Source organism: Limanda limanda, chromosome 10 (assembly GCF_963576545.1).
Source record: "Limanda limanda chromosome 10, fLimLim1.1, whole genome shotgun sequence".
Taxonomy (NCBI): Eukaryota; Metazoa; Chordata; class Actinopteri; order Pleuronectiformes; family Pleuronectidae; genus Limanda; species Limanda limanda.
Genome location: NC_083645.1, coordinates 11,058,425 through 11,084,314, shown reverse-complemented (window position 1 = coordinate 11,084,314; position 25,890 = coordinate 11,058,425). Strand labels below are relative to the sequence as shown.

The 25,890-nt window shown below is 42.3% G+C and overlaps 2 protein-coding genes across 3 annotated transcripts; one reads left to right on the top strand and one right to left on the bottom strand.

Annotated features, from left to right (window-relative positions):
- Positions 1–1,118: 1,118 nt before the first annotated feature.
- On the bottom strand, positions 1,119–10,338 carry LOC133011859 (cationic amino acid transporter 2-like). Its single transcript, XM_061079775.1, has 11 exons — positions 9,969–10,338; positions 9,186–9,341; positions 8,923–9,088; positions 8,656–8,792; positions 7,631–7,853; positions 2,989–3,125; positions 2,787–2,889; positions 2,559–2,686; positions 2,280–2,446; positions 1,392–1,500; positions 1,119–1,294 (listed from the first exon to the last, which is right to left on the bottom strand). The coding sequence occupies exons 1-11, from the start codon at positions 10,336–10,338 to the stop codon at positions 1,152–1,154; spliced, it is 1,839 nt and encodes a 612-aa protein (XP_060935758.1). The 3' UTR covers positions 1,119–1,151.
- A 4,384-nt stretch (positions 10,339–14,722) lies between these two features.
- anxa6 (annexin A6) lies at positions 14,723–25,890 on the top strand. Of its 2 annotated transcripts, none has more exons than XM_061079256.1 (25): positions 14,723–14,890; positions 15,733–15,786; positions 17,516–17,600; positions 17,843–17,937; positions 18,036–18,149; positions 18,227–18,317; positions 18,394–18,473; positions 18,599–18,655; positions 19,175–19,268; positions 19,698–19,793; positions 19,928–19,986; positions 20,538–20,660; positions 20,754–20,812; positions 21,091–21,169; positions 21,701–21,782; positions 21,871–21,965; positions 22,118–22,231; positions 22,835–22,925; positions 23,013–23,092; positions 23,305–23,358; positions 23,452–23,545; positions 23,633–23,728; positions 23,840–23,898; positions 24,089–24,211; positions 25,422–25,890. In XM_061079256.1, the coding sequence occupies exons 2-25, from the start codon at positions 15,784–15,786 to the stop codon at positions 25,479–25,481; spliced, it is 1,983 nt and encodes a 660-aa protein (XP_060935239.1). In that variant the 5' UTR covers positions 14,723–14,890; positions 15,733–15,783; the 3' UTR covers positions 25,482–25,890. The 2 variants fall into 2 exon arrangements, with proteins under 2 accessions (XP_060935239.1, XP_060935238.1); XM_061079255.1 differs by having other exon boundaries at positions 24,089–24,226.

Here is a 25,890-nt window from a genome sequence, read left to right as displayed (position 1 = left end):
GCCCAATAAACCTTGTGTTCTGACACTAATGTTTTTTTTACAGGTAGAAAAAAACACAAGCTTTCAAGGTCACAGCTTCACAGCTTTTAAAAAAAAACATAATTATCTACTGTAAAAATCCTTCAGAGATGAGTAACACAAACCATCATTTTCTAATTGCCCCCCATAAATGACATGTTTCTGAAGAGATATAAAAGTGTGAACAACGCAATCCTTGATGTTTAAGGGACGTCCATTTTGAACATGACACAGGTAAGCTGCTGTGAAAGGTCCTTTTGTTCCCTGTGAACTCTGGGTACTGAGCCGTCTCTGGCACTTCATCCATGAGATTATAAATGGAACTGGAGTTTTTTCCCTTTCTTTTATCAACATGCCCTGTAGACGAATGAACTGCAGACTGTCTTGAGGGTTGGATTATTTCGGTTTTTTATTAAGGACTACATTTATGACAAATAATTAGAAAAACAAGCAATTTTCATATTTACACTTTGAAACAATACACAATTAATGAAGCGAACATTTAAACAGCCTAAGAACTAACAAAATATTACATTTCACAAATAGTTTTTTCTGAATCAACGTCATCAGTCTCATGATATGAATTTATATGTAAAAAAAACATTTATAATCATTATTACGATTGTATAAACTTGAAATGCCCATTCATAATTTACAGTAGATATGAAAAGTGTAAAGATGTTGTTTAGATATTATGAAATACTCTGCAAGAAATACTCTGAGCCATTTTAAAACATGGGGGCAGGTTTACATGGCTCTGACGCTGATACAGGACACACATACAGGTAAATGTGATTAATGTAAATGTGCAAGGAGGTTAAATTTTTTCAAATCTGTACCTCCAGATCTATAATGATTAGTGCACACGTAGCCTAATTCCCCCATTGAATGTCTTGACGGTCTAAAAATATCACATATATTACTAACTCCATCTACATATATGAAAGTGTGTATGAAATCAAATTTAGCAGATTTGCTTTTTCATCCTTGAACACTGTACACCTGTCACCCTGTCATCCTCACACTGAACACTGCAGAAACACGTCAGCAGCGGCAGCAGCTCATATTTACAAACTTAAAGCTCAGTTACTCACTGTAACATCTGAGTCAGACTCTCTCGGCTCCACACAGGCTCAGAATTTCTCTTCATTAATGACGTTTGGGTTGAATGAACTGTTATCTACTCCGCTGACAGTTTCAATGTTCACCTGCCTGCCCGAGAGACGCTTCTTCTGAACGCTGTTACGAATCCCGTAGCCGAAGTAGATGACTAACCCTGCGCAGAGGACAGAGATTGGTCGTTATATTCATTACACTCATTGCATTTCAGTATATGACTCCATTAAACCTTTCAAGCTGACATTTTGTCTTACCCACTAACATCCATATCGCATATCTTAACCAGGTGTCTGCACCCAACTGCACCATCAGGTAGCAATTGATGAATGTGCTCACTATCGGCAGACCAGGAAGAAGTGGAACCTATAAAAAGAGAAAAGAGGTTGTGTAAGACTTTTTCGAGATGGTTGAGTGGATTGGATGGATCGGTGGATGGTTGGATAGGTAGGAAGATAGATAGATAGATAGATAGATAGATAGATAGATAGATAGATAGATAGATAGATAGATAGATAGATAGATAGATAGATAGATAGATAGATAGATAGATAGATAGATAGATAGATAGATAGATAGATAGATAGATAGATAGATAGATAGATAGATAGATAGATAGATAGATAGATAGATAGATAGATAGATAGATAGATAGATAGATAGATAGATAGATAGATAGATAGATAGATAGATAGATAGATAGATAGATAGATAGATAGATAGATAGATAGATAGATAGATAGATACAAATTAAAAATAATTAAAAGTAATTTGAGAGCATATTCCACAAATATACACAAAATATAAAGAATAATAAAAAAAACAAAACCACAATGAATATATAGATATAGAGAGTGCAAGTGTGCAATTGGTTAACAATAATGGGTAGTTCAATATTGAGACAAAGACAAAGACTAAGTTCAAGAAATTATTTCCTCCCAATAGTTTTGTACATGAAGACAAAGAAAAACTATCTTGATTCAGTGCAATAATATTAGAACAGGACTAGTTCTCATATTAGCAAATGAAAGACTTTATAATCTATTCTCAATGATAAACAATTATTGTGTATCACACTCACTGATGATGTAGGAGAGTAACAGAGTGGTTGAGAATTGCAAGCATACACAAATGAAAATACTCACCATAAAAGATGCCTTGGTTGGATTCTGTGGGTGCCTCCAGATGAAGAAAACGATGAGCAGCACGCTGACGCCGAGGATGCAAACAAGCGCCACACTCCATGCCTCCACACGGGCCAGAGCATCAATGCCCAGAGACAAGGTGACGCACAGTCCAATCACACATGCAACTTCAGAAAAAGAAGAGATAAACGAGAGACGTCAGGTTGTGGGCCAGAGATATAAAAGTACAATGTACCTGACTAGAAAATGTACTAGATCGAGTGTTTTACTTTGTTTTACCTGCGGTTATGGTCAAGTAAGTGACTGTTCGTCCAGTGGAGTAGTTAGGAAGTGATGGAGGCCTCAGGAAGCTAGTGTTCGATTCTTTGACCTGCAGGTCTGTATCTTCTGATGGACTTGGCTGGTACCTTGTTTGCAAAGTGAAATATATGTAGAACACAATATGAGGACTTTTAAGCCCAACATTCTCTGTAAAGGCTGCAGGAGAATAAACAAATCATGTTGTACCTCAGTATTAAAATGCATATAGCCACGAGTGTGTAGGCAAACAGAGTCCCGATGGACATCAAGTCCACCAAGGCCTCCAAGTCAAAGAGCAGAGCCATGATGGCTAAAGAGGAAGAAGAAACAAAAAATACAGAGTAACTCCCAAGTTCATAAACCTCACTACATGTGCACAGACCCTGAGGAACAGCTGGAACATCTGTACCTGCCACAACTCCAGATGATATCGTAGCTATGGCGGGGCTGCCTTTGGCCGTGACTTTGGTCAGTGGATGGAAAAGCAGGCCGTCTCTCGCCATGGCAAAGAGCACCCTGGGCATTGGGAACATGGATCCTAGCAGACTGGACACACAAGAAGAATATAATGAATGATGTCAAATGTCCTTGTGTGACTTTGCACACACGTAGCAGCCCTGAATGCTTTCCAGGTTTTGCATGAAGTCGATTTTCTGAGTAAATATTGGTGTGACAGGAATACAATTAGTTAGTTCCAAGACCTCAAGCAGGGATTTTAAAAAAGAGCCCTTTATTTCAATAACATGTGTGATGACCTTGATGGCGCTGCGTGAGTGGCAGCCTGTTACAGCAGCTCTCACTTTTCGTACCTCTTTTAGTGTGTAAATAGTGTTTTTAGTGTATTTTTGTTGTTTGTTTTTTTTACTACATTGACACTTTAAGCAAGTGCGCAGCTATGGATGTTCACATTTTAACATTCGTAGTTTGCTCCTTGCTGTTTTCGGCACTATTTGGTGTGGCTGTGGGAAACTCACTCGACCACGGCTCCCCATTCAACCACGGCTCCATTGTTTACACCCGGGATCAGCTGTTGGGCCTGCGCCACACACCCCTTCTCTGCGCGGAGCGGCCGGAGATCCCCGAGGAGTTACGGAGGAGGAGAAGAGGATGCAGAGCGGGAGTGAAGCGCAGGGAGCGGAAAAGACGGTTTAAACCATGTTTACCGTCTGTCATCATGGGGAATGTAAGATCTCTCCCAAACAAGATGGAAGAGTTGACAGCGCTGACCCGACTGCAGAGGGAATACAGGGAATGCAGCCTCATGTGCTTCACAGAGACGTGGCTGACTGAACTTTCTCCGGACTCACACGTAAATCTGGACGGCTTCCAACTCGTACGAGGTGACCGAAAAGCAACGGAGTGCGGTAAGAAGAAAGGAGGTGGGATCGCTGTGTTGGTTAACGATAGATGGTGCCACCCGGCACACACCAGCGTCAAGGAGATGCTCTGCACCAGAGATTTGGAGCTGTTAGCGGTCAGCATGCGGCCATACTATCTCCCGAGGGAGTTTTCACATGTTATTGTTGTGACTGTGTACATCCCCCCCTCGGCGGTCGCTGCTGTAGCTTCAGATCGGATCCACACAGTTATCTCGCATCTTCAAAGCCAGCACCCCCAAGCCCTCCTCCTCATCTCCGGTGACTTCAACCATGCCCCTCTGTCCTCTGCTCTTCCCACCTTCACCCAGTACGTGAACTGCCACACTAGAGACAATAAAACTTTGGACCTAATGTATGCAAACATCAAGGATGCATACACCTCATCCCCCCTCCCCCCGCTTGGTCGCTCGGATCACAACCTCGTTCACCTCGTCACGGACTACACCCCTGTGGTGAATAAACAACGACCTGTGAAGAGGACTGTTAAGGAGTGGTCTGAGGAGACCAGTGCCAGGCTCAGAGACTGCTTCGAGACTACAGACTGGGAGGCACTCTGCAGCCCCCATGGCACTGACATTGACAGCATGACCCACTGCATCACGGATTATATTAACTTCTGCGAGGAGAACACTGTGCCCTCCAAGCTGGTACGGTGTTTTCCCAACAACAAACCCTGGGTGACCCCCGAGATAAAGGCCCTGCTGAACGAGAAGAAGAGGGTCTTCAGATCGGGGGACAAAGAGGAGCTGCGCAGAGTCCAGAAGGAACTCCGGCTGATGATCAGGAAGGGGAAGGACAGCTACAGGAAGAAACTGGAGAAGCGGCTGGAGCAGAACAACGCCAGGGACGTTTGGAGAGGGCTGCAGACCATTGCAGGCCACGGAAAAGGTGTGGGAAGACAACAACCCAGCGGGGACAAGGACTGGGCAGATGAACTGAATCTGTTCTTCAATAGATTTGATTCCCCCCCCCCCTGCCCCCTCTTCACACCTCTCCTGGCCAGCCCCCCCTCCCCCTCCCCTCCTCAGCCTGCCACCTTCGACACCTGACCCCCACCAGCCAACCCCCACCCCATCTCCAGATCATCATCCCCCCTTGAGACTCTCACCACTCCTCACCCCCACACCCCCACCCCAGTCATCCTCCACCCCCCTCTCTATAACAGATGATCAGGTGAGAAGCCAACTCAAGAAGATCAAGGCAAGGAAGGCCCCGGGCCCGGATGGTATCAGCCCAAGACTGCTCAAGGACTGTGCTGACCAGCTCTGTGGTGTGATCAGGCATTTGTTCAACCTAAGCTTGAGCCTGGATAAAGTCCCAGCCCTGTGGAAGACCTCCTGTGTGGTCCCGGTGCCGAAGACGCCGCGCCCCAAGGAGCCTAACCACTTCAGGCCAGTTGCCCTGACTTCTCACCTGATAAAGACGATGGAGAGGATTATCCTGAGACACCTACGACTGCTGGTGGGCACACAGCTGGACCCCCTGCAGTTTGCTTACCAGCCTGGGATTGGGGTGGATGACTCAGTTACCTACCTGCTGCACAGATCCCTGCTACACCTGGAGGACAGCAGGAACACTGTGAGGGTCATGTTTTTTGACTTCTCAAGTGCATTCAACACCATCCAGCCTTCACTGCTCAAAGTGAAGATGGAGAACGTGGGAGTGGACCAACACCTGGCTGCATGGACAACGGATTACCTCACCAAGAGACCACAGTATGTGAGGCTCCATCACTGTGTGTCTGACGTGGTGCTCTGCAGCACAGGTGCCCCTCAGGGTACGGTGCTCTCCCCTTTCCTCTTCACCCTCTACACCTCCGACTTCACCCACAACACCACCCACTGCCACACCCAGAAGTTCTCAGATGACACAGCCATCATTGGATGTGTTCCTGAGGGGAATGACCTGGAGTACAGGGCGGTCATCACAGACTTCGTCAGCTGGAGTGAGCTCAACCAGCTTCAGCTGAACACCAGCAAGACGAAGGAGATGATCGTGAACTTCCGGAAAAAAGCATCCAACTTAACACCAGTGAACATCCAGGGATTGGACATAGAGGTGGTGGAGAACTACAAATTCCTGGGTGTTCACCTCAACAACAAACTGGACTGGTCCGACAACACACATGCCCTCTATAAGAAGGGCCAGAGCCGCCTCCACCTGCTGAGGAGGCTGAGGTCCTTCGGAGTGTGCAGGGCTCTCCTCAGGACTTTTTATGACTCTGTGGTGGCTTCAGCAATCTTCTACGCTGTGGTCTGCTGGAGGGGGGGTAGCACGGACAGAGACAGGAGCAGGCTCAACAGACAGATAAGAAGAGCGAGCTCTGTCCTGGACTGTCCTCTGGACTCCATTGAGGAAGTGGGGGATAGTAGGATGTTAGCCAAGCTGGCGTCCATCATGGGCAACACCTCTCACCCCCTACATGACAATGTGGGGTCCCTGAGCAGCTCCTTCAGCAGCAGACTGTTACACCCACGGTGTAAGAAGGAGAGGTTCCGCAGGTCCTTCATCCCGGCTGCAGTCAGGCTCTACAACACCAGCACCACCTGATAATGTTGTAGTCCCTGTCTATTATCTTTATCTCCACTCAACCTCTCACCATAGCTGTATTTGTATTTTTCTTATTTATTTTTTATTTTTTTACTCAGATCACTACTATGCACAATAATATTCAACACTTTACATCTATATTTATATCATGGTCACTTATAATGGTTACATTGCAATATTTATATTTTCCTTTATACTATCTTGTAGTATTATTTATATTATGGTCACTTACTTTTAATTATTTTTTCTGTATCATGGTCACTACTGTTGCAATATTACTTATAATACTTTTGTTTTCATTACAATAACACTTACATCACTCCACTTTCTCCCCAGTACCTGCTTTTGCACAGTGTCTGTTTTGCAGGTTGTTTTTGTTTTCTGTATATTTTTACTCTCATTATGTTTAGTTTAGTAGTGTATATATTTTGATCTTTCTTTTTTTATTGTTGCTTCGGCACTGTTATTTAAATTCTGTTTTTCTCTTTTTGCTGTAACAAGTGAATTTCCCCGTTGTGTGGATAAATAAAGAAATCTAATCTAATCTTAAGTCAAGTAGTCAAGTTTATTTATATTTGTTGATGTATTCGTTGGTACAGTTACTGCTGGCTCTACTATTTCCCCCTAAACTTGAATTAATAAGGCACATTTTAAAACACCAAAGTTGACCAAATTGCTGTACAATAAATAAACAGGAATACAGGAATAAAATGTGATAGAAATAAGTAAACAAAAGGCAAAAAAGTGAATAAAAAACAACCAAAGAGAGATAAAAGCTTGAGAGAACACATGGGTCTTCAGTTAAAACACATCTGCGGAAGGGAAAACAGTAAGTTGTAAAAAGGTAAAATGTTCCAGAGTTTTGGAGAAACACACAATCACCTTAACCTGAAGACTCATTATTCTGTCCAGTGGCTGTTTCATTATGTCTCCTCATCCTTTCCTGACTGTATTCATCTAATGTTTCCGTATCCACATGTGTTCAGATGTGGGTCTCACTTGGTTTTCATTGGATATATTGGTTGGGGATGTACAGTATTATAAATCACATGTTACCTACATGTGTTCGCATCAATGTGCTGTTAGGACCAAAGTGGTTTGACTCCACCAGTGTCTTCCTACCTGGTAGACAGGGCACAGAGTGATCCCACTGCCACGACATATTTGGCGGGACCCCAGCCGACGTGCTCAAAGGCCACAGGCAGGGGGCTCTTCTCACTGAGCAGGTAGTATGGCATCATCAGGGTGAGCGCAGCGGACACAGCAAAGTAGGCCACGAAACAGATGAGCAGTGAGGCCACGATGCCTATGGGGATGGACTTCTGAGGGTTCTTCACCTCCTCACCTGTGGAGAAAGGAACCAAGACGTCAGTGACTCTTTAATGTTGGTCGTCCTTCAGCTGCTTGTCACATATTTGCTTGAAATTTAATACAAAAATGCTTGTAATGCCTGAGTACTCAAATTGTTTTGTTAAGTTGCGTCTTTTGTTTTTGTCATGCTGTTATATCATTTTTTTTTATTGTACACACTTCTAGTTAAATGGGTTTATTTTAAATGTGCTTAAAACATAAACTTGAGTTAACTGAGTATCATGAGACACCAAACCAGGAATTTAGAATATTGATGTGTGACTGGGGTGAAATTAGCTCATGTAATTATATGTGATTGTAAATGATATACACATATCTCCCCACCATGTAAGACAATTCGCTATCGCAATAACAAAAATGCACATTAAGGTAACACAAGGATTTTTACCATGAAAAGTGAGCTAACTCTTTTCAGATGAGGCCATATGATGAGGCTGAAAGCTTTGTAAATTCACAGTAAAAGGCCCTTTTTCTAGGAATTTATTAAGTAATTCATTCATTTCTAGTCAAGTATGGATAGGTGTTTCCTTCACTGAATAAAATCCATTACATTTTGGTCGATTTTTTACATTACACAGAAAACATTGCCTGGGAATTATTTTCTGCTGTTCATTTTTGATATAACAAATATTCCATTCATCATCTCTTACAAAATACAATTCAATCTTGCAGTACAACACTGAACAACATTACAAAGCTGGGCATACTTTTAAATTTAATAAAAATCAAACTGTGCCGCAGTTTTGTTCTTTTTAAACGACAAGGTTTCCTCTCACCTGTGGTAGCGATGCAGTCAAATCCAACAAAGGCGTAGAAACAGGTTGCAGCTCCAGCCAAGGTTCCAGAAATGCCATAAGGGAAAAATCCACCGACTCCAAACATACTTGTTACAACATCAGTGTAGTTCAGGTTGCTGCACAGAGGGGCACAGTATCACAATGTGGTTATTTGCAATGAGAAATAAACTGGATACTAATGCACCTGTAATCATGTAAGACAGGGCTCTGCCTGCTAGCAAACAGACTATATCACTATTATATTACCTGTGATCTGCAGTGGCATTTATCAGAGTCTGTTCACTGATATTCCAGTTGGCGATGTCTCCCTTGATGAATCCAGCGATGATCACAAACAGCAGAACCAGGATGTTGATTGCTGTGAAGATCTTGTTGATTGTCGTTGACTCCTTCACTCCAAAGGCCAAAATACCTTCAGACGGAAAAACAAAACCAAAAAAATGAGGTGTATGATTGTTGTATTACACCCTCTCATCACCATCGTAATGACACAAGCGCCTTCATTTTACCTGAGAGTAGCAAGACGAGAGCTGCAGCAAAGGCATCTGGGTAAGGTGCCAGGCCAGGAAGTCCCATGGCTGCATTTGCTTCCAAGTATTTTGATATGGCGCCCCCTATGAGGTCATCAAATGTCCCGCTCCACGCCAGTGCAACGCTGGATGTCCCTGCACAGACGGTAAGAGACACATGCAATAAAGCAATTAGCCTGAGTCATTGTGTAACTGTAGTCATAAACAGAAAACACTCATGGTGATTTTCCCTCTCATGCGTGATTCACACTTTTATGGCTCGGTCATTTAAAACCACTCTCCTGATTTTTAGTGGTCATTAACATGCAAACCCATGCAGATCATAAAAAAAGGCAAATAGCATTGTGAGTTGATGAAAGCTAAATTTTCATACTTGAATGGTCAAACTTCCAATAATACTTTTTAAAGACGTAACTTTAAGAGTCTGTTTTGACAGCTGGTAAAAGGTCAAGGAGCATATAAAGGTCTCATGTTGATCATTTATGGGCTTCCCATGAACCAAACATGTTACATAAGAGGATAATAACAGGTTTTTTATTTTCAGAGGATGGGAATCACAAGCCACATATATCAATATTAAGACAAAGACAAAGACTAAGATGAAGAAATGTTTTCCTCCAAATAGTTTTGTACATGAAGACAAAGAAAAACAATCTTGATTCAGAGCAAAAATTATTAGAACAGGACTAGTTCTCATATTAGCAAATGAAAGACTTTATAATCTATTCTCAATGATAAATAATAATTGTGTATCACACTCACCGATGACGTAGGAGAGTAACAGATTCCAGCCGGTGATGAAAGCCAGCAGTTCTCCCACTGTTACATAGCTATAGAGATACGCTGAGCCTGTTTTGGGAACCCGGGCACCAAACTCTGCATAGCACAGTCCGGCAAATATAGAGGCCACAGCGGCGATGAAGAACGAGATGATGATGCTGGGCCCAGCGGTGTCTCTGGCCACCTCTCCAGACAGGACGTAGACCCCGGCCCCCAGGGTGCTGCCCACGCCGAGGGCCACCAAGTCCAGGGTGGTCAGGCATCGGTCAAATGTGGACTGCTCTCCCTCGGGCTCCAGGGGCTTCCTCTGGCCCAGGCTCACCAGAATGGACTTCACCCAGCCACACGACATTCTCCTATAGTGGAGGGGGGTTTATATCTGGATGGAAAGATGTGGGGAGTCACACTGTGGAGGACGAGACAGGGGGGAGCGAGGGTCGCTGTTGTTGACAGAGTGAGTGGAAGGAAGAGCTGGGGGAAAGGAATGGGGAAGGACGGGTAGATCAGTGAACATGTCAGTGAATAATTGTCAGGTCATCCTCTCGGTAGAACATTTCCAAATCAAATATATATTTTTTTACTCTAACAGTGGCCCCAGGCCAAAGGAAGATTGGAAAAATAGGATTAATATGATGTAAATGTAACTCAAATGACATGTGCTACGAATATTAAGACTTTAAATTTAAAAAAAAGGATGAATAGATTGACTCACCTCCTCTGTGTGGTCCCCTGCCTCACAGGTGTGCAGGAAGAGAATAAATAATAGGATTCGTCACTCCCATAAATCCCAATATTCTTTTATACGTGTCTTCTTTATCACCCCTCTGATATGATAGTGCTGATGCCTTGACTTTTCACTGCCGCCCACAACACAGAAAACAACGCCCCTGTTCCCGGAGAACTGCACTTTACTCAACCGTTTATTCCTTACACAATTATGCTTCCCTGAACGCTCCTCATTTTATTCTTCACCTGGCAATAAAATGAAAGATTTAGTTTGCAAAGTGTCCTCTCACGTCATTGGAGCAGCATCTTGTCCGAGACAATCCTTCTTCTCGGAATAATTTGAGGTCAGTCAGAGCTAAAAGCGAAGTGGAAAGAATAAAATTTAGAAATTAATGTTAGACCTGTCCCCTGCTCTTCCGTCTCATCCCTCCACACTGTCCTGGGTTAAAGCGTGGGAGGGCTTGGTGAAATTAATGAAAGAGAGAAAATTAACTCACCTCTGATGACATTAAAAAGACAGTTTTTGTTCTTTGGGTTCTTATGTACAGAAAAGGAAAGGGACCAGTCCCGTGGGTAACTTGTAATACAAGTGAGAGCTGCTGGTTTGATAATCTTCGCATGATTATGACTTCAAGATAATCCGTGACTTTATGTTACACATTCTTCTGTGACATTGGGGATTGTCCATCACGAATAGGAGCCAGTTTAAAAAGCCTGTATAGAAAACATTTTTACACACATCCAGTGCCTGCAACTCTTTTTTCTTAAGATCATGCCCCCAAAACTCTACTGTTTGTTGTCACTGTATGATTACATACATGTGTTGCTCAAAAACAAGACTGGGGCTTATCACTGCAGCTATGTTGGAGTTTTCCTGCCATGTCCACTTCTCTACCTGATAGTGTGACCCCCGCCATACTGTGAGTTAACGAAATGGTGGAGAACAAAGCAGCTTTCATGGCTCACATACATACAGCAGGCTGCACACTTACTCTTTGAGAGGTAGCTTTCACCTTCTCATCTCCCATCAGGGGATTTGTGCTCACCTAATCCCTCCAGGCATCTACCTCAGCTGGCAGGAGGCGAGTGGGAACGCAGCCTGCGTCCACGGCCAAAGTACCTTTGACCAAACATAAAGCTTGTGGCTTTCCTATCTGCAGATATTGCTTCTTGATTAGTGTTATCAGAAGGACAATGGGGAGGTAATAGCTAACTTGACACCAGCTACTACACACGTGCTGTGCGGATTTATGATCAAAAGGTTGATGGTAATCAGAGTGAAGATCAGTAAATAGTCAATGATGTGTTTTTTATTGCTTTCTACAGCGCATTAAAGAAACAGCTCAGATTTTATACTGTACAACATAAAAGTCAGAGACGAAGATTAGAGCACAAGATACTGACTTGACTCTATCTGGCTGATGGCTATAATATTCAAATAGAAAGATCTTTACCTTGTCCTCAGGCCCACGAGGAGTGACTGGTGACTGGTGAGTTGTAAACAGCGCACTGGTACAAAAATATCCACTCTGTTGACTTGGATGAGGGAAACATGATTTTTACTGCGATATCTACAACACAGGCCTGTGTGACCCTCCCACTCAATGGATTTACTTACAAAGTAGCCTTTCTCACTGCCGACCCCTTTGGATCATAATGTCCTCATTATTGCACTGAGAGCACAGGGTGAGAACTGTGAACTGCAAATCCTATTCAGAATGTCAAAAATGCTTTTGTGCTCACTCCATTTGTTATTTTGTTTTGTTTTCATGAGTTTTGATTCAACACTTTCAAATGTATAAGTTTGTAGCGTAGATAAGTAGATGTTAAATAATGTGTATTTTAGGAGAAATGTGTAATGTTGCTGTTGCAACTATGCAAAAAAGATGCCTCTATCATGGGTAATAACCACACATTACAGTCCATGCCATCAATGTAAAAATGTAATGTAAATTGTATTATTGTTGTAAAGTTGTAAAATGAGGCTTGCTTCCTGTTGCCAGTAGGTGGTGCTACCACTACTTACAGACTAATAGATCTGTTCAGGTTTTGGACTGATTGGACAATGTACAGTGGAGTTTAAAAAAACCTCTTGTTTCATGGCGAATCAGTTGCAGGCGCCATGACCCTGAAATAATGTTGACAAATGGAGCTGTTCAGGCCTGGACTCTGATCATGTGACAGATCTTATATCCTGACCATACTGGACATCTTTCAATAAAGTGGTAAATCTGATAAAATAAGATAAATGCAATAAGAGGGACTTCCTGAATTTAAATGATTTGGAATAAAACATTTTCATAAAGAGAGGAATTTCATACATTGAAGACATTCATTCTTATAAATTCAGAGCAACTCTCACAGAGATTAATTCTCAATCCCTGCTTTGTATAGTCACATTGAATATGTTTCACCTAAATCTTACACACTGGAGCTTTAAGGCTCTGTTTTTGATTATAAATAGAATACATATAAACCCTGTTGGTAGAGCCAATGAGCACTGATCTGAAGGACTGATTTATGCAGTGTACCCCAAGCAAGGAACTATGCTATATTTTACTGTATATGTGCGGATTCCCTAACAATTTCCTAAATGGTTTTCCTGATCAGTGCAACGCATTTTCAAAGCACAAGAGGGCAGTACATAACAATTACCCTTCACTACCTCATATGGTCCCCTGTCTAAACACAGGGGGAGGCTAAATGAAAGTTGCACCGGGATAGTATGATATGAAGACATTAGAATAAGGGGAGAAAGAAGTCAAACAATTACATTTATTAAAAGACTGGATACAACATTCATCCACCCTCTTGTATTTTGAGGGTTGTGCTGAAGTCCTTCCTGGATAAAACATACTCTCTTAAAATAGCTGTATGAATGGAGGTTAGGTACAAGATGGACTGGTGGCATACTCCTGTTTGCCAGATCTGGGCCACAAGTGAGCAATAGCAGTGCTGCATGTCAACCAAAGGCAGTCCGATTTGTGCTATTTGGGCCATATTCACCATTTACCACATGGGTCATTTTAGGTTCACATCAAGATTACACTTTGCCTAGAGCACCGCATGTCTGCCAAAAAAGACCCACACTTGTTTTGGGTTATTTGGTATTTTACACGGAGGCCACTTTAGGCCAATGTCCATTTCGTGTGGGCCACAAAAAGGCCAGAAGTGCTGCATCATTGCCTGAAGAGGGCAATATCTATCTGGTCTCAGCACCTCAGCACAAGTCAACTCAGACCTAAACTCAGGGCCGGGTCTAGACAGGCATGTATGAGGGGGCAGCCACAAATCTTGAGGGGGCATTGTGCTTTATTATATTATTATTATTATAAATTGGGATTTAGTTTGAGGGGGCACAACATTTATTTGAGGGGGCCAGGCCCCCTCTTGCCCCTGCCTAGACCCGGCCCTGCCTAAACTGTGGGATATGTCTTGTCTGTGACCCCCATCAAACCACCACTGAGCTTTTAAGTGGGGTTGTGAAAGCTACTGGCACGTTTCTTTCACATTTGGTACTTTGAGCCTTCTGTAGCCAGCAATGTGACAGTAACACCTCCCCCCACCTCCTCCACCAGGCTGTGCTGATGTCTCTCCCCCGTTTACTGGAAGAGACGCCTGACAGGACAGAAATAGAGCACGCAGAATCGGTGTCGTGTTAAAATCACATTTAAGGTCTGTCATGTGTCAAAAGGAAAGTGAAATGTGATCATTTGTTTTATGACTTACTGCTGCTTCACGTGGTTAGTTGGAAGGGGAAATTAGAAAGCAAGACAGGAAACTGCTGCTGTCTGCGTCTTTCAAGATTCAGAAAAACGTGTGCGTAAAACCATGCGTAATACAGGCGCGCCGGCTTCGTCTGGTAGATTTCACATAGTTAGGACGCACTGACTGTATAAGACACACACACACACGCGCACACACGCGCACACACACACACACACGCACCCACACGCACACACACGCACACACACGCACACACACGCACTTTGGGGATGCGCCGCGAGAGTGCGCTGAAGTCGCTGCGTCACGGAGGAGTTGGACACGTAACGGGACCTCGGCTGTGAGACACACAGCTGTGAGACACACAGGCCCACAGACAGACAGACAGAGCGGGTTAGCGGGGACAGAGCAGAGACAGCAGGACCACTACAACCCAACACACCTGCACAGCAAAGGTAAGCTTTCACATCTGTGATTCTTCTCTTATCTCGGCTGCCTCTTCAAGTTTGCTGATGCGTCATTATTGCTGCCTGTGCCAATGAATTGCTGCAGCCGGCAACCTACCCCTGATTTAATTAAGATTATAAGTAAATTTGAGAAACAGTGATAGTGCAGTGCATCTAAACACATCTTACAAGCTGGGGACAAAGAAATCTTTAGTTTTATATATATAAGGCTGTGGAGTTTATTCTGCAAAGTGAGGTACAGAAGAAGGGTGTGGCTCTGAGTATAGAGAGGCCAAGTCCCCACGGTACCCCACACCAGACCTTGGTTAAGACATGAAGTCAAACTATGCATGCTATTTTTACAGAGCTTATCTTCTCTCTTAAACAAACAGTACAACATTTAAACCCAGCATGGAGTTTAACCCCCTCTTTCTACTTTGAGAAGCTGAACAAAGTCAAACATGTGTCAAACTGATATCATCCAGATTTCATTTATTTACATTATTCCTCTACTGAGTGTAGTATGTGAAAGTCAGCTGATCTGGAACTAGCTTCTTCATACTTGCTGTGCCTCCATACTCTCCTGAAAGGCCCCACTATAGGTTTCAGTGTGTCCGCATGGAAAATGTGACGAGATAGTTTCCCTGCCAATTGGTTTACTGCTAATTCCATTTTAGGTGAATGGGAGGTGAAGTATAAGAGAAACTCCTTGTTCTTTTTCTGGTGCCGTGCTCCTGCTCTGAGTTCGTGCCACACACTGAACAGGACCACCTCCTTAGCTTCATCTCCATGTCTCTTTGCAACACACTTTCCCCAGACCTACATCAGCTTTTCTCTCTCTCTCTCTCCAGGCCTCAAACTATTGATTCCTGCAGTGTTGACACAGAAGACCAAATATAGAAATGGTAAGTGACCTGATCCTTTCTCCTCTTGCATTATGTAAGTATGATGTGGAATATATATGGTGCTGCAGAGTAGATCTCGTGTCTATGAAACCTTGGTGGTTTTGTGAACCCTTGAATGAGGTGTGGGACAGAGTCAGGTCATTTTTCTGCCACCTGTCACCATGTGAGCCCTCCTCCTCATAAAGGCAGCAGTGTAGGGTGTCAACGATACCAGTGGCCCACACACCTGACAGCACCTTTGCAAAGTTGATGGATTCGTAGAGTTATTTAAACCATGTGGCAGGTATCCAACGTTATTGTCCAAGCTATAGGTCAGTGCGCTGCCATTCTTCTCCTACCTGACGTGAAACACGCACTCGCCGGTAAATGTATTCTGGAAAGTTGCGGCCCTGGCAACAGAGGAGACAAACAACACTCAGAGAGGAAGGAAGGAATGGGTAGTAATGTATTTCACAATGTTAAAGCCTCGTTAGTGCTGAGACGTCTGTTGCTTGCTGGTTGTATTGTGGTCCTGTTACTATGTGGGTGAAGCCTCCCAGCTGTCGTGAGGAGTGATGGTCTTTGTCGTGAAGCAGAGGATCAGAGCATGTGCAGGGTGGAGGGAACACCTTGGCAGTTTGCCTCAATGCAGTAATCTCTACGGCAGCAGCTGCAGTTTGAGCTCCTGTACGTATAGGCCAAGTTTTCCTATTCGCTAAAGTCAAAGCTCTGAACTTTATCGGACGAAAATGTCTTAAATGTGAGCAGTTACTTTATATTTTATCACAGCGTCTTCACGCAGAACCTGAAAAATCAATGGTGTGTTTGTAAACTCTGACTTTTTTCACTGTATTTGAGCCGCTGTATGTCGGACCCCTGCAAAGAGATGTGCTGAGTGTGAAACCTGACTCCCTGCCACTCGAACACACCCACTGTACCACTTCAACACACACACCGACACACACACACACACCGACACACACACCGACACACACACACACACACACACCGACACCGACACACACACACCGACACACACACACACACACACACACACACACACACACACACACACACACACACACACACACACACACACACACATGCATACACACACAGCAGCTGCTGTCATTGCAGACTTGGCCTCATCTCCATGGCTATTCAACTTTTTACACAGTTCTCTACTCCCACCCTGAAAGACACCCTGATTTCCTGAGAAGGTTCATATCCAACCAGAAGTTGGCCACAGCCGGGGTGATTAGCAGACTGAGTTTTCAAAAGTTGTTAAAGTAACAGAGTAGTAACGTGGTCTCAATGAAACATGTTCACAGAATCATCCAAATCATTAGGTTGTATCCTCTTGGAACCATGACTGGTTTTACCAAATTCATATTACACAGTGAATGAATGGACATCCCTATAGACATGTGGCTAGTGTGGCAAACATGAAAATAACATGTTTACCCTATAGCAAGACCTACATTCTTATTTATAATGTTTTTTCCACAACTATTTTGATGCTATGACCTAAACTGTGGCTAGTAGCCTCACATCTGTAACCACGGTCCAGTTGGCTGCGGTTAAAACCAACATGACCCACAAAGCTTTAGATTTTAGAGAGATAACTTTAGAGTGAAAAAGCTGTATTTCTACACATGTGTTATGTCACCTCACTGTGTTTTCTGTCTTAGATTCATCTCACTGAGAAATGTCGCACCTCTGAATAAAGTTCAAACTATTTCCCTTGCAGGTGTTCAGAGGCACAATAACAGATGCTCCAGACGTTGATGCCAGCGCTGATGCTGAGGCGCTTTACAATGCTATGAAAGGCATGGGTGAGTCCCTAGCTGATCCACGATTGGTCCTCTTTCAACCTCAATACAATTAACTTCAATTTTATTTGTATAGAGACAAATCACAAGATACGTTATCTCAAGGCACGTCACATTGTAAGGTCGTTACCTTAATATTATAGAAAAACCCAACAGCCCCCATTTGTGATTGACAGTGACACAATCAGAGATCAGAGTAAGAGATGTGATTTCGATGTTTAAAAATGATGCCTCGTGTTTCTCAGGTAGTGACAAAGAGGCCATCTTGGACCTGGTCACTTCAAGAAGCAACGCACAGAGGCAGGAAACGATTGCAGCGTACAAGAGCAACTTTGGAAAGGTAAAAAAAAAACATCTCATCATCCAATAATCATCCAAATTAGACGTTTTTATTCTCTGTTCATGCCGGGTAGTTATTTCCTAATCTTGTTTCACCAGGACCTGATTGAGGATCTGAAGTACGAGCTGACAGGCAAGTTTGAGCGGCTCATCGTCAGTCTGATGAGAACTCCAGCCCAACACGATGCCAAAGAGATCCACGATGCAGTAAAGGTAAGACGACCTCATTGTCTGATTCTTGCTCATTCATACTCCAGAGGTTACTTTGTAAGTCCATGCTCTGTTTTCAGGGAGCTGGAACCCACGAGAGGTGCCTGATTGAAGTCCTGGCTTCTAGAAACAACAACCAGATACACGAGATGGTTGCAGCGTACAAAGATGGTAAGGAATGTTTAAAAGGATGTCATTTGTTTCGTTTCTGTCAACATTTAACATTGACATCTGGGTTTGTCTGTAGCCTATGGCAGAGACATGGAGGAGGACATAGTCATGGACACCTCGGGTCATTTTAAGAAGATGCTGGTTGTTTTACTTCAGGTCAGTTCACCCAGGAGTTGGTGTGATCACCAGTGAAATATCCAGTCAGCCATGCAGCGCCTGTCATAGCCAGAGTACTGTGTTGTTTTTATTGTCTGATGGTGACTGTGTTGCCATGGTTTCAGGGAACCAGAGATGAGTCAGGAGTGGTGGACGCAGACCTGGTGGAACAGGATGCACAAGTGAGAATTTGAAACATTTAATGACATTTTACATTTTTATTTTATTGTTGTTTGTTCGTTTAAAAAACTATTTGCATCCAACCTCTCTCTCATGACATCATACATTTACATTGTTATAGTTAAGATGACTCTTTCATTGTCTTCAATATTGCATTTGCTGTGGCAATACATGTAAATGTCATTCCAGTAAAGCTTATTGAAATGAATTGAATTGACTGATCAAGGTACAAAAACAGTTTTTAGTTTACTGTAACTGTAAGTAAAAAAGAAGATAATGTGGTCTGGTAAGACAGTATTACTTTCATTAGTGAAAATGTAATCTCATTAATTTATCAATATAAAATATGTATGGATCTTCAAGGCAGTTCAACCAAAGATGTTGATATGCTATTGTCCGTATAAATACAATATTAAGTTAGACACGCCTTGCATACAATGAAAGAACTTAGGGGATTTTCTCAAACTTTTCTTTTCCTCACTCATTCTCATGTCATGCTGTGTTCTCTCACCCCTGCACAGGACCTGTATGCAGCAGGAGAGGAGCAGTGGGGGACCGACGAGTCCAAATTCATCATGATCCTGGGAAATCGCAGCATGACCCACCTCCACATGGGTGAGTACGACTCTCGGGGAAATTAACACCTAGGCATTTGGCACATACAAAGTGGTAAAGTAGTGTAATTGTCGAGTGATGTCAAGTAGTAGTGAAATTCATCACAGCGACAGTCATCTGTTGATGTATACTCTACAGGCCTGCTCAGGTTAAAAAATGATCATCACAGGGGGAAAAATGCATTTGCTTTAACTGGGAAAGATATTTTTAGGTAAAGGTAGAATGAAATATGGCAGAAGAAGGAAGGAAATGTAACTTCTGACAAGTTTGCTCCAGTACAAGCAAGTCGTGTTTCTTGAATGCACTGTGTTTAAAGTCCTGAGAGATTGTTTTTTACATTTAGAAAGAGTGAAATGACAACAATCCATCAGTGTAACAATACAACTCAAACACAGCTGCTGCCTCACTGACTGTCTGTTGTTGGTTTAGTTTTTGATGCGTACGAGAAGATTGCAGAGAAGTCCATCGAGGACAGCATCAAGAACGAGCTGTCTGGAGACTTTGAGAGGCTGATGCTGGCTGTTGGTAAAGAAACACTCATCACACAAGACAAGCTTCAGACATTCCCTGCAGCGAACATACCGCTTCATGACTGGAGTTTGGTCTGTGATGTCAAGTTGTCAACTAATGCCAGCCTCTCTCCTGATGTTCTATCACAGTCCAGTGCATAAGGAGCGTCCCCATGTTCTTTGCCGGGCGCCTTTACAAGTCAATGAAGGTAAACACACACTATGTTAAAAGAGACATTCAGTCTGGTTAAAGCTATCATATCATATTATATTATACTGCATTACATTGCATATTGCAATATGACACTGTTAACTGTTTTGCATTTAGCATTTCACTTTTTACTTCACTTTTTATATTATATATTATATATTTTTTATATATTTTTATTCAGAAATGTTTATCTCAAAATAAATGTTACTTTGTATAAATATTGATAAAAAGTGAGTAAATTAGAAGTAAACAGTGAGTAAATATATACTGGTTTCCCATTTTTTATTGCTCTCCATGCATGCTGTATTTATTGCGTCTTTATGTTCTATGTTCATTGTTTGCACCAATTACCAGAGCAAATTCCTTGTATGTGTGAACGTACTTGGCAATAAAATACTTCTGATTCTGATTCTGATTCTGATTCTGATTCTGAGCTGTTTACAGACCTTCCTGAGCAACACAGTCATTAGAACACATTTGTATCCTCTGTATTGAAATTGGTCAGGACTCTGTATCACTGTCACATTATTCTGCTTCCTTCATTTCCAGGGTCTCGGCACAGCGGACAACACCCTGATCAGGATCATGATTTCTCGCTGTGAATTAGACATGCTGGACATTCGAGAGTTTTTCCGCCTCAGATATGAGAAATCGCTTTATAACATGATTATGGTAAGGACAAAAAACAACCAAGATTTTCAAATGCTCAAAGAATACGATAAATTTTGACACTAATATAATTTTGTGTACGTTTACAACAAACAGGATGACACATCAGGGGATTACAAGAGGACTCTGCTTAATTTGTGTGGAGGAGATGATGAGTAAGTCACAGTAAGGCTGCAGACCGAGGCAGCCACCAGAAGGGGGTGCTAGAACACCACTTCTCAAGAGTTACTGAAATGTTAAAGCTGCAGAAATTGTTTATCACCCCAAAGGGAGACGTTTGTTGTCATTGTAATGGAGCCATTGGTTTGATTGTAAAGCAGTGTTGAGTTAATTGTATAATAGTCTCCCCTTCCTAGAAATGTATCCACCATTTATAACTTGAGGTTTCTGGCTTTGCTGAGTCTCCTGTGCTGTGTCAAACTTACCATTACAGCTTAGCTGGAGAGTTCTTCCCTGAAGCTGCTCAGATGGCCTACAAGATGTGGGAATTAAGTGCCATGACCAAAGTGCAGGTTTGGGCCCCTGTTTGCTCTCACTTTAGATGTGTCATTGCATATTTGGCTTGGCCGTGGCATGCACCTTGCATTACAAACAGTTTTTGTCATAATGATCTCACGAAAGCAACCGCTCACGTCACCGCGTCCGAGGAGTTGGTGAATGTCAAAAAGATCTCAGCATTTTTGTCAACAAAAGGCCGTCTCACAAACGCTGTTCGTGACTGACTTGTGTTTCAGTCCACCCACCTATTAATTGTTGGTGGTGTCGCGGCTTCTAACCTCAGGAGGGTGCAATCCCACTCAAATGTCAGGAGATAATTACCATAAAGCTTAGCACGCAGTTTTAGGATTGTTTTTATGTAAATACCCGTTTAACAGTAAACCATTAATTAAGATTCACATTTTGCATGCTTTGCAGGCTTCTTCATGTTTATCTGCTATATTCAATTCAAGCTTGACAGTCTCGTCCTGCCACTTCACCTTATATTTGCTTTTATGTGGAATAGTGATAATCATTCTTCCAATTTTGTAATTTTCTCTATTTAGCTAAGGCCAACAATCGGCCCAACAAACAACTTTGACCCTGCTGCTGATGCACAAGCTCTGAGGAAAGCAATGAAAGGATTTGGTATGAAGCCCCCCGAAAACTACAGCACATTTACACTGTTACCGAAAATTACTTCAAGACACATTTTCCAACTGTTTTTCCACCACAGGCACCGATGAAGATGCAATCATTGACATTATTGCACAGAGAAGCAATGTCCAGAGGCAAGAGATCCGGCAGGTGTTCAAATCCCTACTGGGACGGGTGAGAGAAATTCATATTTTTAAATAAATTTTAAAATAAATGAGGATTCAAGTTGTAGCACATCCGATATATCTTATTTTTTGCTTCAGATTTACTTCTGTTTAATGCAAAAAAATGTTGAGTCTCTAATTTTAGTTGTATTGTGGTCTCAGAATCTGATGAAAGACCTGAAGTCTGAACTGTCCAAGAACCTAGAGAGGCTGATCATCGCCCTCATGTTGACTCCGGCAGAGTTCGATGCCAAAATGATGAGGAAAGCAATGGAGGTACAGCAGATACAAATCAACAAACACAGAACAAATTTGAAAGTCAAATAAATTTGCATTTTTATGGATTTATAACTTATCAGACACTGACTGCATTTCCTCTTCTAGAAACCATGATTCACCCTTTACTCTGAATAGGGAAGAATTGGGTTCAGAGTAATTTGCTTATGGTCATTGAGTCATTGATACAAATCAACATACATCACAGCCAGTGGCCATAGACACCATGTTTTGTGACCGTCCCATTGTGAACACAATATCTCAAGAGTGCCTTGAGGACATTTCTTCAAATTCGGTACAAATGTTCACTTGGACTCACGGATGAACTGATTCGAATTTGGTCTGTTCACATAGACTTATGCATTCATTTATCAGATTTGGTTGGTCAAAATGTCTTTGGCCTCTGGAATGTGATATCTCATCTCTGACTTAAGGACATTTCTTCTTTTCTACTGTCACTTGGATCCAAAGATTAACTGATTACTTTTCAGTGATCAAAGGTCATGTTGACCTCAAATGATACACTCGTCGGTGGAGGTATACAACTGTGAAACTTCTTTGCTTTTTTGTGGGGACTAACTTTATAAAAATGAATTTCAACAGGGTGCTGGGACAGATGAACACGCTCTCATCGAGATCCTGGTCACCAGGAGCAACGACGAAATACATGCCATGAATGCTGCTTATCAGGATGGTGAGTTTGAAAACTCACAGACGGCTTTAAAGTCACTTCACTGTTTGAAATAACTATAACTATATTTATATCTATATCATTTCACAGCCTACAAGAAGTCTCTGGAAGATGCCATTCAGTCAGACACATCAGGCCTCTTCTGCCGCATCCTCACTTCCCTCGTGCAGGTGAATCTTGCCACCATGAGAACTTTGACTGTGTTTGAGTTCCACACCTACTCACTGTCTGCAGTCTTTCTGATGACAGTAGCAGATTTGATCGCCTCCACAATTTTCTTTCACAATTACTCATTGAAAAGACTTAACAGTCTGACAGTGACCTACTGATATTTAGCTATGCATAATTAAATTAATATTTAACTGTTTTTAACTCTGTTCAGGGTGCAAGAGAGGAGGGCTCTGAAGACATTGAAAGAGCCAACACAGATGCTCAGGTGATTTAGTCTGTGACATTTTATTGTGTTAAAATGGTGAAATAGAAGAATGGGTCTAAATGTTTTGTTCTTTTTCGTCCTCAACTTTTTCAGGAACTTGCCGACGCATGCAACGCTGACTCTGATGACATGGAGATAAAGTTCATGAGTGTCCTGTGCACCAGGAGCTTCCCCCATCTCAGGAAAGGTAAAGGTCAAGACGGATGGATGACTGCGAAGAACCATCATTTTTAAAGAAATATATAAATCTGATCAGTCTCTTCTCTATTCACAGTTTTCCAGGAGTTTGTCAGATACACCAATAAGGACATTGAACAGATAATCAAAAAGGAAATGTCGGGCGATGTGAAAAATTCCTTTTTTGCGATAGGTAATGACCAACTTTGACATGTAACTTTTTGCACAGCACAATTCGTACTGCTGACAATCTCGACTCTGTGACTCCTCCTCAGTCCCTGCTTGCTCTCTCTTTGCTTTGCAGTTCGCAGTGTGAAGAACCAGCCCTCTTATTTAGCAGACCGTTTGTACAAAGCCATGAAGGTATTCAAAGTGATTTAAAGATTGAAAGCTTATGGTGTCGAATATATTTATTATTTCTAGCCTTATGCACATTAATTGGAAGCAAGTGATAAAGTCATATGTGTTGGTGCATGTAATAAATATATTTAGGTATTTCTCTGTGAATTTTTCATTTGGAGCACAGTTCAAATTGAATTGATCTCCCCTGCAGGGCCTTGGCACAGACGACAGAGCTCTGATCCGCATCTTGGTCTCCCGTAGCGAGATTGACCTTTTCAACATTCGCAAAGAGTTCAAGGAAACACACGACACCTCCCTCCATGAATTCATCCAGGTAGAAACCATGATCGTAAGTCTGAGACTTTGTCTACTAACACTCCTGCTTGGTTTGTCGTGGTCTCATCTCATGTGAGTCTCTGTGGAGTTTGTGTCATGCTCTGTAACTGTGTGTGTGATGCACATCCTTCTTCTGCTGCTGTGGTGCGGTGCTTTAATCTATAGCTTCCTGCGGTGGACTATAGGTCTGTGGTCACTGCACAGCTGTTTAGGAATTTCCCTTGCATGCTTAACTTCCTCTCTATATCCGCTGCATGATTGGTTGACAGCCGCAGAGGCAGGAAGTACCCAGAAACAGTTCTATAATAATTCACATATGAAATCATCGTGACACTAACACATCAAAAATAAGTAGAGTGCCCTGGATTGGCTTTAACAGGAATATTCTCAGATTATGCAACAGCGAAGTTTGCCATATCTTGCTTAATCTCAAGTGCTCAAATGACAAAAATTACAATATTTCATCCATTACGTTTTGAGAGTTTGGTAGCTCTGTTCAGAGAGACTGCTTAAATTAAATAGCATATGTTGAAATTGACAGAAGAGACATTGATTCAAGCAATTTGTGGATTCATTTAATAAATTGGCAATTTTATAAATGTACACAAATTTAGTTAGTCATTGACATCCCAGAGTAAACAAAAACAAAAACAATTTGAAATATAATGCAATAATTTGACGTTTTGAGAAACACACTTAATTTAGGGTTACAAACAGATCAAATGTCTTTTGTAGTAAATCACCCTCACAGGCTAGTTGTTTCTGTCTGTTTCCAGTGTTTTGTGCTAAGCTAACCAGCTGCTGTGTGTACCTGTATCTATCTGTACCGCACAGACACAAGTCTTCTCATCAAACTCACAAATAAGCCCAATTCTCAAAATGAGGAATTTTCATTTAAAAATAACAGTTTTATATAATTGTGATGATGATGAAAAGGGTGAGTGTGAGTGTCAGCTGATGGGAAGGGCAATTCCAGCTTTAACTCACTTATTTTAATAGATTTTGTGACTTTGACTGACTGAGTCCTGCTTATCCCCCATGACTCTCATTCTTTTCAGTATTTGTGACTTTAAGAGTTCTGCTTCTGTGCGAGAGGGAGAAGTAAAACCAGATTTTTGGTTTAAGCTCTGTGCTGAATGTCAGGAGCAGACGTATTTTCCATGAATTAACTTCTCGCCTGTGTGTGTGGCTCTGGTCATCTGTTTCAGGGTGACACTTCGGGAGACTACCGCAAAACACTGCTGATGCTCTGCGGAGGGGAAGATTAAACACGTCACGTCCCTGCAGCTTCGTATGCAAGAGTTCGGTGTCAAACCACAGGACAAAAAGAATGATCGCGGAGTGAAACTGCGTCGGTAAACGTCAGCATCTTATTTGTTCCCAGCTACTGCCACTCCTCAGCCAAACAAGGTGGCCTGTGACCTCCCGTCCCAGACCTTCAATGCCAGTTATTTGCTCACCTGTCTGATCGTATCACCTGTCTGGATGATGTCTTCTGTTTTAGTTTTTTTACAAAGTCATATGTAACTTTTAAATGTCCACATTAGCATAGAGAGGAGCTTCACGTGTGCAGCATATGAGACTAGAAGAACTCAAGCAGTGCCTTTAGATTGTTGGCCACCCAATGATTACTGTGATTCTAAGGTATCAGATAAATAAATCAAACAAAGAATGGTG